The 12,705-nt window shown below is 46.6% G+C and overlaps 1 protein-coding gene across 1 annotated transcript in view; it reads left to right on the top strand.

Moving 5' to 3' along the window:
* Window positions 1–12,384, top strand: part of USP20 (ubiquitin specific peptidase 20) — a 14,323-nt gene extending 1,939 nt beyond the window's left edge. The window contains 19 exon segments of the mRNA XM_010175283.1: window positions 186–282; window positions 473–542; window positions 1,106–1,219; window positions 2,336–2,414; window positions 3,483–3,924; window positions 4,852–5,003; window positions 6,219–6,320; window positions 6,758–6,930; window positions 7,423–7,517; window positions 8,052–8,085; window positions 8,529–8,574; window positions 8,950–9,130; window positions 9,570–9,696; window positions 9,811–9,980; window positions 10,590–10,671; window positions 11,033–11,141; window positions 11,528–11,630; window positions 11,884–11,955; window positions 12,224–12,384. Of these exon segments, the coding sequence (XP_010173585.1) occupies window positions 186–282; window positions 473–542; window positions 1,106–1,219; window positions 2,336–2,414; window positions 3,483–3,924; window positions 4,852–5,003; window positions 6,219–6,320; window positions 6,758–6,930; window positions 7,423–7,517; window positions 8,052–8,085; window positions 8,529–8,574; window positions 8,950–9,130; window positions 9,570–9,696; window positions 9,811–9,980; window positions 10,590–10,671; window positions 11,033–11,141; window positions 11,528–11,630; window positions 11,884–11,955; window positions 12,224–12,384 (2,409 nt within the window).
* Window positions 12,385–12,705: the final 321 nt, after the last annotated feature.

Raw genomic sequence — 12,705 nt, forward strand, 5'->3', positions numbered from 1 at the left:
AGGAATGGTACTATTTCCACTTCCTCCTTGCATTAGTGAGAAGGGTAGACAGTGCAACTGGTTCTTCTCTCACCAGTGTGGTTTTTCTAAAGGCTGGTTGGATTTATGTGTAAGATCATCTCTCTCACAACTCATCTTTTCAAGCAGGCCTTTTGCTGATGCTCATTTCTCTGTCTCTGTCCTAGGATTCTCCACTGCCTGCTCACCCTTTGAAAGCCGTTCCAATTGCAGTGGCTGATGAAGGCGAATCTGAGTCAGAGGATGATGATTTGAAACCAAGAGGTAACTCTGCATTAAGTTGATGAAAGGGCTGTGAGGGTAACTCTGCAATCTGTGGGACCTGCACTGAGAGGTTCCTAGGAGCAGAGTGTGGAGACTGCCTAGAAAGAGCTGAATTCCCTCTCCTTTGGGGAGGAATGTAGAAAGCAGCACTTCTGGAAAGTGTTTTATACCTCTCTTGTTTGTGCTTTAGGCCTTACTGGAATGAAAAATCTTGGGAACTCCTGCTACATGAATGCAGCACTTCAGGCTCTCTCTAACTGGTAGGCATTAGGGCCTTTCAGTAAAGTCTTTACTAGACTTCACTAAATATCCAAAGTGGCACCTCTGAGATCTGAGCTCTTCATGAGTCTTGCAAAGAGAAATCAGCCAGGCTAGATGCTGAAAAAAATAGTGTTTGTTTAGGGCAACAGAAGTTTTACAGTAGGAAACTGAGTGAATAGCCAACCTGTAGCTTTAGATGAGTGCTGGAAGTGAAACTTCATCATTTCTATTGAGACAGAAGAGTATTTATCGCACTGGAAGGCCTGTCACATTTCTTTATTCTCACCAGTGACATAATCCGAACAACCTATAACCTAAAATATTCTCTGGCCATCCTGCTGATAACTAATTCCAGAATCTCTTGTCTGTACTGGGAACAGATTTGGATCAGCCTTTTTCATTTGTTTCAAGTTAGGAGTCAAGCCTGAACCTGGAATCACTTATTCCCTTGATTTAAAAAAGCTTGCTTTTGAAAAGGCATGCATTTAAGTTTTGAGAAACCCTTCAGTAGAAGCAGAGGAGAAATTTCTATGCACTGAATTCTTCTCTTTTCTCCTTGCAGCCCACCTCTCACACAGTTTTTTCTGGAATGTGGTGGACTGGTCCGTACAGATAAGAAACCAGCACTGTGCAAAAGTTACCAGAAGTTGGTGTCTGAGGTTTGGCATAAGAAACGGTGAGCGGTCACTGCCTAATCTCATCTGGACAGGTTTCGTGCTTATGTTAGTTTTGAAGTCTGGCATCATCAGCAAAGAGGAAATTTGATCTTCAGGCAGAAGTGCATCATCCAAGGCAGTCAAACCCAGCGTAGATGGGTATGCAAGGATTCCCCCACATCTAGGAGATCCCATAACCTGTTGCCCATGATAAAATGGGCATATTGATGACAGTGATCAAAATAATACATTCTTGATGCTATAACATTAAAAAGGAAGAGGTTTTTTTTAAAATACAGCTTTCCTGTTGGCAATGAAGTAAAAATGGTGGAATAAGGGAATACTCTTATCCATTTCTGAGTAGTTTGCCTGGACTGACCAGCACTTGCAGTGCTCTTGAATAGCACAGAGGATGATGATTTGGATGGGAAAAGGGATACAGAGATTTTTACCAAAGAAAGTGGAGAATGCAGGTGATGTTTTGGGAAATATTTGTTATTGGTTCAAATTCTAGAGCAGTTCAAAGCACACTGTAAAATAACACAGCTCTGCTAAAATCTGAAGATGTTTGCTCTGTGCAATCAATTGGAAAAAAGTCAAACTAGAGTTTAAATGGCATTGCATGTTTGTTTCATGTTGTTAAGAAAGGATAGGTAAGATACAGAGCAAAAGTCAGCTGTGTCTTTCTGCAAGAGAAGACTGGAGACTTTGAAGCAATATGTTGTCATTTTAATATTGGTTTTGATTTAACTCATTTACTGTGTTGCTAGTCCACCCAAATTTTGAGACAGACATGATGCTGCAGAATCAAAAGAAATTAATGGCAAAACCCTGCTCTGGAAAGAATCACTTGAGACAACTCAAAGTGTGGACCCAGCTTTAAGTTACATGTGCTCCAGGGAGCAGGCTCTCTGTAAGGACAGACTGAAATGACTGTGAGATGTTTTCTGTCTCTTAATTTGTATGTCATACAGCTAATAGAGAACCATATGCCCAGGCTTTGCAGGTGCATAATTATCTTTTGTCCTCTTTTAACTAGTTACCACACCCTGTTCTGTGGCTTATTAGACAAACTGGCTCCAGGCCTGATAAGCAGACTAATTTCTTTTTCTGTTTTATCCCCCATATCTAACCAGCCCCAGTTACGTTGTTCCAAGCAGCCTGTCCCATGGAATTAAACTGGTCAACCCCATGTTCCGAGGCTATGCACAGCAGGTGAGGCCCCAACCCAAACATGCTGTTATTCTACAGATGGTGGGATTTTTCTTCCTGCAGTGGTGGTTGTTACTAAAAAGTTAAAGATATGAATGTTCTATATTCTTTTTTCTGGGGAATTACAGCAAAGTAAATCTTATTTAAAGATAGTATCTTTTTTTCTTTGAAGTTTTTATCAGTGTATCTCTTGTGTTTATTCTTTAGAATAAGATGTAAATGTCAAACTATGTTTGATTAGGAAATTTACAAAAGAAGTGACAGTACATCTAAACTGTGATACTGACAGGAAGTCAAAAGAGAGGATAAAAATAACGATTAATGAAGCAACTTCTATATTTATCTTTGATGTGAAGTACATTGGATTGGAAAACTCTCAGCTGTAAAGAGATAAAGCTGAAAAGAAGACAGGGCAGGCTAAATGCCAAACTTCCATAAAATAACAGAAACATCATAATTAACTTTCTGGAGTTGTCAAAATACCAAGTAGCTTTCCAGCAGGTCCTTTGAAGCCAATGTATCAGCTCTTTTACCAGGAATTACGAACGTAGGAGCTTGCACCTTGACTGTATAGTCTGTGGTTTCTGGTTCCATTCCCTATTTATTAAAGATTTTAATCTTCCCTATTTAAGAGAGGGATTGCCATGGGCAGAAATCAGTGTTAATGACATTTGTTTTGTGGGTAAAAGTCTGTTCTTTAAGGCCTGCTGTCTTCATTAGGTTTCTCCTTGTCTCTCGCCTCTTATCAGTGGTAAACCCTTGATGAATGAGCTCATGGTTTGCATGCTGCAGCTGCTCTCTTGCTTTTCGGTGTCTTTCAACTGAAGATGTTCAGATAAAAATTGGGGCTTTTATCATTTAGGAGTTAAAAATATTTATGTAGCAGACATGTACTTCTTGGTACATCTCCACAGTACTCTATGCTTTAGTGGGGTCTCCTTGTGTTGCAGAGGAGGCTAACCTTTGTGGGCAGCATTGAAAGAGGCTGTGAATGGAGCTGTCTCCTCTTTTGCCCTCTCAGTTGCCCCGTTTCTGGATGGATATTAACATGGAATTACTCCTGGTTTTCAGGACACTCAGGAGTTCCTGCGGTGCCTGATGGATCAGCTTCACGAAGAACTGAAGGAACCAATTGTTGCAGAGACGAGGGATTTGGATACCAGTGACCAGGATGACAAGCGAGAGGGTGACCGAAGTCCTTCGGAGGATGAGTTCCTCTCCTGTGACTCAAGCAGTGACAGGGGTGAAGGGGATGGCCAAAGCCGGACCACAGGGAGTGTGGGGAGCAGCTCCCTGGCAGAGACAGAGTTGTTGATCCAGGATGAAGCGGGGAGAGGGATCTCCGAGAAAGAGAAGATGAAGGACAGAAAGTTCTCCTGTGGCCATCGGCGCAGCAACTCCGAGCAGGTGGATGAAGATGCAGATGTCGATACTACTATGATGCCAGTTGATGGTAGAGCCTCACCTGAGATGCTGCCAGCTCCCTGTACTGCCAGCCCGTGTAGGACACCAGGTATAAACCTCTTCCAGTCGTGTTATTTGTGAGAAGACGCGTTATCATCCTGCCAGGGACAATGTTGTAGTGCAGTGGCAAACAACGTGTAATGTTCCTTCTGTGGGTTTCAAGAAATTTTGCATCCAAGATTTTCCTCACTGTCCCTGGCAGGAGTTCTGCCTTTTTGCAAAATTGCTTCTGTAAGGAAACGTAAGACACGAGCCAGGCTTAGCCAGGCTGGAGTGCTGTGGAGCTGTGAAAAGACTGTGTCCTGACGGCAGCGATGGCTGCTCCTGCCAACCCTGCAGACATGGTGTTTATGCCTTTCCTAAGTTAAGAAAAGGGGTTTGTATGTGTACATTGCTTTATCTGACAGGCTGGCCTGGGGAAATATTAGCTGTAGGAAAGGTGTGGAAGAGGTATTTGTTAATGTTGGACTGTGGACTTTGTGGAGAGAAAAGGGAGAGGCGCAGTTTGTACATTTCTGTGTCTTAGGGAAAAGAAAAGAGCAGCAACTAAGACGTAGGTGTGGAGTCACCTCCAACTGAAAATATCCGATCTTTCAACACTTTTTTATGTAAGAAAGAGTCTTACTCTGCCATCTGGCACTGAAGACAGCAATGCTGTTTATGTGGATTAGGGATAGAGGAGCAAGCTGTAAAACCTAATTAGTCATAAGCATGGAAGGAATGACTGGTTGGGGTTTTTTTCATACGTAATTATTAGCTGTTCAGTGTGGCTCTGTATGCGCTATTATCCCCGCACTGAGGGAGCGGTATCTGCCAACCTGTGCAAGCAGGACAGTTAACAGACACTGAACTGGGTCATACTGGAAAGGATTCAGTGGTGGATGCAGAGCTGGGCTGACACTGACTGCAGCAGGGTCGCCTTTCATAACTGGAGTTTTCACCTCTGCTTTTCTCCCTCCCCATTTTCCCCAAACAGAACCTGACAATGATGCTTACGTGCGCTGCTCCTCACGCCCCTGCAGTCCAGTCCATCATGAAATGCACTCCAAGCTCTCGAGCAGTCCTCCTCGCTCCAGTCCTGCCAGGCTTGGACCTTCCTACGTACTCAAGAAAGGTAGAGCATAGAGTGTATTCTGGGAGGCAAAGGGGGGAGTGTGTAGAGGAGGAGGGGTTCACTTAATGAAGAGAGAAGGAATCCATCATGATTCTTACTAATGGTTGTAAGAAGTGCTGATTCCCCTGGACATCAGTGCTTTCTAAGCAAAGACTACAGTAAAACTGCAGGTAAAGTCCAACTCTGGGCTCAACAGATGTTCTGGTATGCTCTTAGATTGGAGCCTGAAGTGATTTCCATGTCTGCATCTGCATGCTGTGTTTGTTATTATTAAAATGGCTATGAAGTCCCAGGTACAAACTGTGTCCCTTTAGGGGAGCGTGGAGATGTGCAAACGTTTGTCTGCCAGACTTGACTTTCATAGCACATGGGCCAAGGAACTGTAAGGTGCTGTTACTGAGGGAGCACTTCCTGCCTCTCGGACTTTTTGGACTCACAATAATAGAATTAAGGCTGCAGATGTCAGCCCAGTGCTGGGAACATTGTTAGGCTTCAGAGTAGAGCGTGGCTTCTGTTGTTATCAAACTGGTCTCTTCATCCCAAGCAAATTGCAAATCGAAATCCCTCAGCACTGCGTAGTCTGCAAACACAATGGCATGTGCTTGTCCCGCTGTCCCTGCAGCTGCTCACTGGAGGCATTCTTGCCTCAGCTGTGTCCCAGCCCCTTGGCTGAGGTCAGCACAGCTACAGATGTCCCAGTTGGATAAAAAGCACTCTGTCTCTTTGCACGTGTTTGTGGGGAAGAGGGTTTGTTATTAAACAAAACTGTGTGTTTGGCCAGTCCCTGCTGTGGAGAGTCCTCTGCAGTGCAGGACACCTGGGGAACACGTGGTAAATGTCAGAGGGGAAAGAAAACCCACAAAGTACGCAGGAGAGGAAGTCAAGTGTAAAGCTTAGAGCAGAATGTTACAAGACCTCAGGAAAGCAGAGGCTCTCTGCAGCAGGGCCAGGCTTCTAAACCAAGTAAGACAATTTCTGCCTGTTGACAGCTGGCACGTTTGTGTTGGTTCAGTTGGCTGCCTCCCCCTTTCTTGTACCACACAAAGCAGCAGCCTTCTTCATTTTACAGCAGGCTCCTCTGCCTCACTGGCATGCAATTGGCGTCTGAAGGTCCACGACAGCGCCTGTCCTGTGTTCTTGTATGGCTGCGTGACTCTACTGAGACAGGAGACTGGGAAGGAGTTGCTACATGATGGGGCTTCCTTGTCTGTCTTTCAGCCCAGATGCAGGCCTCTGGGAAAAAGAAGAAAGAGCTTCGTTACCGCAGTGTGATTTCTGACATCTTCGACGGCTCCATTCTCAGCCTGGTGCAGTGCCTCACCTGCGACAGAGTGAGTCTCCTGGTAGCTGTCAGTCAAAGAGCATGGTCTCCTAGCTTGTAGATCTCTGAGGTGCTGCTCTTATTCACTGTGGGACGCAGCAGGCCTGGTAAAATGATGATAGGTGGATGATGGGGTAGGTGTGAGAAACCTGCCATGCCAAGAAGTCGTATTTCTCTGTAGGGGTCTCTTTGCTTATCCGTGTTACTCAGGTGGCCTAGCAATATCACATTCACGTTATAAAACTGATTCCAGTGCTACAAAAACCATGACAAGAGTCATCCTCTTGACAGCAGTGAAGAATAATTAGCCAGAGCAAGTTGCTTTTACTGTCAGCTCAGGTTTCTAGCTTAGACAAATTCCAAGCAGTGAAAAAGGTGATGAAGGTCAGGTCCCAGCTCCATTACATGCACAGGAAACCCAGACCTCTCCCTCTTGGATATTTCCAGGTTTCTACAACAGTGGAGACGTTCCAGGACCTGTCACTCCCAATCCCAGGGAAGGAGGACTTGGCCAAGCTGCACTCTGCCATCTACCAAAATGTGCCAGCTAAGACAGGGACATGTGGGGACAACTATGCCTCCCAAGGCTGGATTGCTTTCATCATGGAGTATATCCGGAGGTGTGTTCCCTATGCAGGACCTCTTCTTCCTGGAGTTTGTCCTGCAGTGCTGGAAGGCAGCTGTCCCTAACCAGTGGTGTTCACAGCAGCATGTCAATTGTAACCACATTCCTTGGACAACAGTATGTGGTACCTCATGGGTCTTGGAGCCTTTTCATGTAAACCAGTTCCTACTGTTCCTCTAGTTCTGTCAGACACCCAAGATCTCTTGTGCAGCTGATAGTCCCTCATTTACTTCAGCCTTTAGCTCAGTCTTGTCCTCCAGAGCAAATTAATTCCTGGTGTAGTTTTCCAAATAATTACCAGTTTGAGCAATCACAGTAGGAACATCAGCTGAGAAAAATCATGCTGTCCCTGCTCCTCTGGGATGTGTGATGAGCTTAGGATTTACAGCTAGAAGGAAACCCATCATCATCCATTTGGGGTTTTGTACACCAAAGTGTCCAGTTATTTTGTGTACAGCCCTTTCTCTTAATCCCCTCTCTTCTGCAGATTTGTGGTGTCCTGTATCCCTAGCTGGTTTTGGGGTCCTGTTGTGACACTGGAGGATTGCCTTGCTGCCTTTTTTGCAGCAGATGAATTGAAGGGTGAGTTGTCTTTAGTGGGGTCTGACAGCATGAAACAAAACCACATGGAGGAGTGTTTCACATGCATATTGGAGCCGGATTAAATCTGGAAATCCTGCTTCAGTATTTCACTTAGAGACTGGCAGTACCACAAGCTGACAGTTCAGTATCTCTGAGCAGAAGTGAGTCTTTCCACTTCAGGGGGGGGAAATCCAGGTGAGAGTGTCCTCAGTGAGGAGCAGATTGGTTGTGAGTGCTGTGCCTCCTTAGCTGCTTTAGTTTCTTCACTTTCTCCATTGACTTCTTAAGCTCTAGGGGACTCAGTTTCCTGTATTCACTTGTTTTGGTGGGCAGTTGCACATGTTTCTAGTGCTAATTGACTGCATTCTCTTCTTGCCTGCACTTATTGAGAGGAGTGTTTGTTTTGAGCTCTTCTGACCCTGGCTTCCCCAAGAGGTTGCTCACCTTGGTTTCTCTGCACTGGATGGAGGTGTAGCTGTATCAGCATTGTGTGCTCTGAGTAACAGCGTGATGGTTTCTTCTCTCTGTTTACAGGGGACAACATGTACAGTTGTGAACGGTGTAAAAAGTAAGTTTGCTTCATCTGTATCGTGTTGTATTTCTGGAACTTTATTTCTCTGTATTGCTGTCAAATGTTTTGCTGTGCCCTCTGCCTGGATATTTCTCCTGCTGAGTGACATGTAAAATCTGCCTGGCCTTATCCTAGAGTTTAGGTCTTGAGAGGTCACTGATGGCAGATAGGGAAAGTGCCAGTTTTGGGGGGAAAAGAAAGGAAGGAGGCTGTGAACAGGGGTGTGGCTTGGCAGTAATGGAGCTGTTGTCTTGGACAGAAGAGGCACGACAAACTGCTCATGCCATGCCTCATTTAGGAAGGATGCTGCAAAGAGCCTGAATTTGTTGCTGCTGGAATTGAGGATTTGTCTTGGATTTCAAAGCGAGCCAGACCCAGCCTTGCCTTTTGGCATCCCTTTGCTTTAGAGATTTCTCACTTAGTTTCTTTTTCTCCCTCAGACTGCGGAATGGAGTAAAGTATTGCAAAGTCCTGCGGCTACCAGAGGTGAGTAAAAGCACCTTGCTTCCTAGTTTTCTTCTAGCAGCCACTGAGGAGGTAAGGAAGTAGAACAGAAATAGCAGTTTGTTTTGGTGGCAAAGTCCTGTATGTAGACCAGAAGAGACTTCCCCATTCTAAGCTGATGAGCCAGCCAGATTCATGACTAACAGGCAAAGAGCTCTTGCAGAGATGGGATGCAGAGATGTGCTGTTTTATCATAGAATCATTAAGGCTGGAAAAGACCTCCAAGATCATCAAGTCCAGCCATCAACCCAGCACCACCATACCCACTAAACCATGTCCTGAAGTGCCATGTCTACAAGTTTTTTGAATACCCATGGCAAAACTGTGCTTTGTTCTTCTCTGTCCTTGGTCTTTTAGATTCTTTGCATCCACTTGAAACGGTTCCGGCACGAGGTGATGTATTCCTTCAAGATCAACAGTCATGTCTCCTTCCCCTTGGAAGGGCTGGATCTGCGACCTTTCCTAGCCAAGGAGTGTGTCTCCCAGATCACCACCTATGATCTCCTGTCAGTCATCTGTCACCATGGCACAGCAGGCAGTAAGTCCTTCTTCTGTGAGTACAGGAATGAGATGAGGATGAGCAAGGCAGAAGCATGTCCAGGACCAGCCAGCACCTCTGAAGTGCAGTGAAGTGAAGTGCAGTGTAAGGTCTCTATTCCCAGGCTTGCTCAGCCTCTGCCCTTTGAAAAGGGAACCCAGCAGCTTCTGACAGATCCCCGGCAGCTATTTCAGCCTCACCACTGGGTTGGCTCAAACCCTTTCCCCGTGGTCAGCCCCCCTGAGAGGCCCTTTCCAAGGAAGGCAAATTAGGGTGACGGTGCCAGACTCCCCTGTTGCTGCAAAGCTTGTCTGAACCGGAATTATGCCTTTTTTGGCTCTCTCTCCATTCTCTGCCAGCAGCTAATCCTGTTTGTGCTGCTGACGTTATCCCTGGCCTGAATTCTGTCTGCAACAGTGCTGTGTTTTCTCTGTTACAGGTGGGCATTACATTGCCTACTGCCAGAACGTGATCAATGGCCAGTGGTACGAGTTTGATGACCAGTATGTCACTGAAGTCCACGAGACCGTGGTACAGAACGCAGAAGCCTATGTCTTGTTCTACAGGTGAGCTGTGCCCTGGACACAGCAGTCCCTTGCTGGTTGCAGAATACCTGGAAATGCTTTTGGAAAACTAAGTGTTCAGGACTCACTAATTTTGTTTTCCTTTCCCCACTTAAGGAAAAGCAGTGAAGAGGCTGTGCGAGAGCGTCAGAAAGTTGTGTCCCTTGCCAGCATGAAGGAGCACAGTTTACTGCAGTTCTACATCTCTCGAGAGTGGCTCAATAAATTCAACACCTTTGCTGAGCCAGGTCCCATCACCAATCACACCTTTCTGTGCTCTCATGGAGGTAAGGCAGAGCTGCTGGACCTGAGTAGCAACTCTCAGCTACACCTTTATGCTTCAGAAAAAAAGCTCCTGGTACAGGGTACGCTGCAGTAGGATCCGCTTCTGTGGCAGAAACTCCAGCCTGCTCAGGGAGGGATGAGACAGTGACCCCATTGTCCTGCTGACCAGAGGTCTGGAGGGATGTGTAATGCTGGGGAACAACAGTTTTCAGTTCTCTGTTTGTTTTTAAAAACAAACCTGTAGAAAGCAGATAAGGCAGCATCTATCTGTGACCCTGTCAGCAAGGTTGGCTTTCAGTGTTTGTTTGGAGAATGGAGCAGACGCTACTGGAGAGAGCTGATGCCATGTTTTACTGCTCCACTGCTTCATCTGTCATGGTGGGGAGTCCTCGTGTTTATAAATCACCAATTGGAAATAAAATACTTGATTAGAAATTGAGGCTGTGAATTGAGAAACCTCCACAATTAATGAACTCTTGATTGACTTCCATTAGCAGAGGAAGCAGATTCTGGAACCAGGGAGTTTTCAGCAAGGAAGATTTGCCTTTTTTCATTAGTGTCTCCACCCAGCACTAATGAGTTCCCTGGTTAACTCTCCCTTTCCTCCACAGGGATCCCCCCTAATAAATACCACTACATCGATGACCTGGTTGTGATTTTGCCCCAGAACGTGTGGGAGTATCTCTACAACAGGTGAATATGGCCACTTCATTCTTCCTCCCAGTAAGTTTTGGTTTTTGTTTCACACCTTGGGCAGTGACCAAGACATAATCCCTTCCCAGGGAAAGGTAGGCAGTACTTGGTGTGGACTGGAAAAGGCTTGTATCTGGGGGAGCCTCCTAAACCAAAATGAACTCTACCAATGCATTGTCCCAGAGCGATGTTGTGACCCTCACTGTGTTGAGTGCTCTCCACTCAGAACGCGGCTGCAGTTGCTCCTTCTTCACCAGCATCTGGAGTAATATCAAAATCCATCTCTGTAGAACTCAGGGCTGGGGAGACATTTCCATTCTCCTGCAGTTCTCCATTCCCCTCCCTCTCTTCCTGTGCTCAGGTTTGGGGGTGGCCCTGCTGTGAACCATCTGTACGTCTGCTCCATTTGCCAAGTGGAGATTGAAGCGCTTGCCAAACGCAGGAGGATTGAAATCGACACCTTCATCAAGGTTCGTATGGGAAGCAGCTGGAAGTAATGGCAAAGGGGGAAGGTGGGAAATGGAGACCTGTCACAGGCAGTGGAAAACTCTTCCCCTGTTTTCCAGAACATGATCTACCACATGGCCAGGAGATTGACCTTGGGGTTCCCCAATGCTAACAGCATGGGGAGGGCAGCTGGAACACAGTAGTGCTGTGTGTGGCTGCGTGCAGGCACGCAGTTTGGAACCATCCCAGTCTCCTGCCTGCTCTAGTGAGTTGGAACAGGTTGTGAGGAAGGTGGTGGAATTACAAAGGGGTTCTTCTGAAGAATGGCAAGTCTGCCTTACAGCTAATGGAGGGTTTCAGGAGTGACTAAATCCTTCCTGCATATCTCTGTTCTCCTCTGCTCTCCCAGCTGAACAAGGCGTTCCAGGCAGAGGAGTCTCCAAGTGTCATCTACTGTATCAGCATGCAGTGGTTCCGTGAGTGGGAAGCCTTTGTCAAGGGGAAGGATAACGGTAAGAAGACAGAGACCTCTCAAGTCTGTCGGGTGAGAGGTAGAAAGGAAACAAGCATGTTTGCTGGGTGCACCTCTGCAGTGAGCACTGCACCTGCCTGATGGGAGTTCAGACACCCACCACTCAGACTGCCTGCAGGTCCTCGAGGGCAGGGCAGCAACAAGAGAATTAGCTCAGGAAATGAGCTTAAGCTGAATCTGGTGGCAACATGGAGAGCAGAATGGTTTTTGATATATTTGCTCTCCTCTTACAGAGCCTCCCGGGCCCATCGACAACAGCAAGATTGCCCTCACAAAAGCAGGCGGCCACGTGCAAGTTAAGCAGGGTAAGACTTGTGCTTGCTGTCGTGTAGTGCTCCTAGAAGGTGCAGGAGAATGTTCCACTGGATCTGTCTGTCCATAGTGAGGTGGTCACAGAGCAGAATGGTGTTGCAGAGGATGACAGTTCTGCACTGATTGCCTTGCGTGAGCCACTCAGTTCTCTGTTGGCACCTCCTGCATGACCACCTTGCTGGTGTGACATCCTCATGTTGTGGTGCACCAACCTGTCCCTCCAGCAGCTGCACATCTCATTATTGCTGTTGTCCCTTTCAGGTGCTGATTATGGGCAGATTTCAGAGGAGACATGGATTTATTTAAGCACACTGTATGGAGGAGGCCCAGAGATTGCTATCAGACAGAACGTGGCCCAGGTCCAAGAACTGGAAAACCTACATGGAGAGCAGAAGATAGAAGCGGAGACGCGAGCTGTGTGATCTGTGCGGGATGGGCAGGGAAGGTATGGCACAGAGACGTCCGTGTGGGGATGGAAGGCTGGGGAATCCCGAGGAGTCAAACCTCTTCCCTTGTCTGGTACTCAAAGGTGTGAGCAGCTCCCACCACCACTCCTGGGGAAGGCAGGTTTTCTGCACTGTCCCTTATGTGGCTTTGAATATAGGGGTGGTGCTGGGCAAGACTGGGAGAAAAATGAGCTTCTCTGCAATGCATCTCCAGATGACACTGTGGTAGGAGACTGCAGCACAGCCAGACTTCACTAGGACACGTTTTGACCTGAGCCCTCTCCCTTTTGTTTGCTT

This window comes from Antrostomus carolinensis, unplaced genomic scaffold (assembly GCF_000700745.2).
Source record: "Antrostomus carolinensis isolate BGI_N321 unplaced genomic scaffold, ASM70074v2 scaffold3029, whole genome shotgun sequence".
Classification (NCBI taxonomy): Eukaryota; Metazoa; Chordata; class Aves; order Caprimulgiformes; family Caprimulgidae; genus Antrostomus; species Antrostomus carolinensis.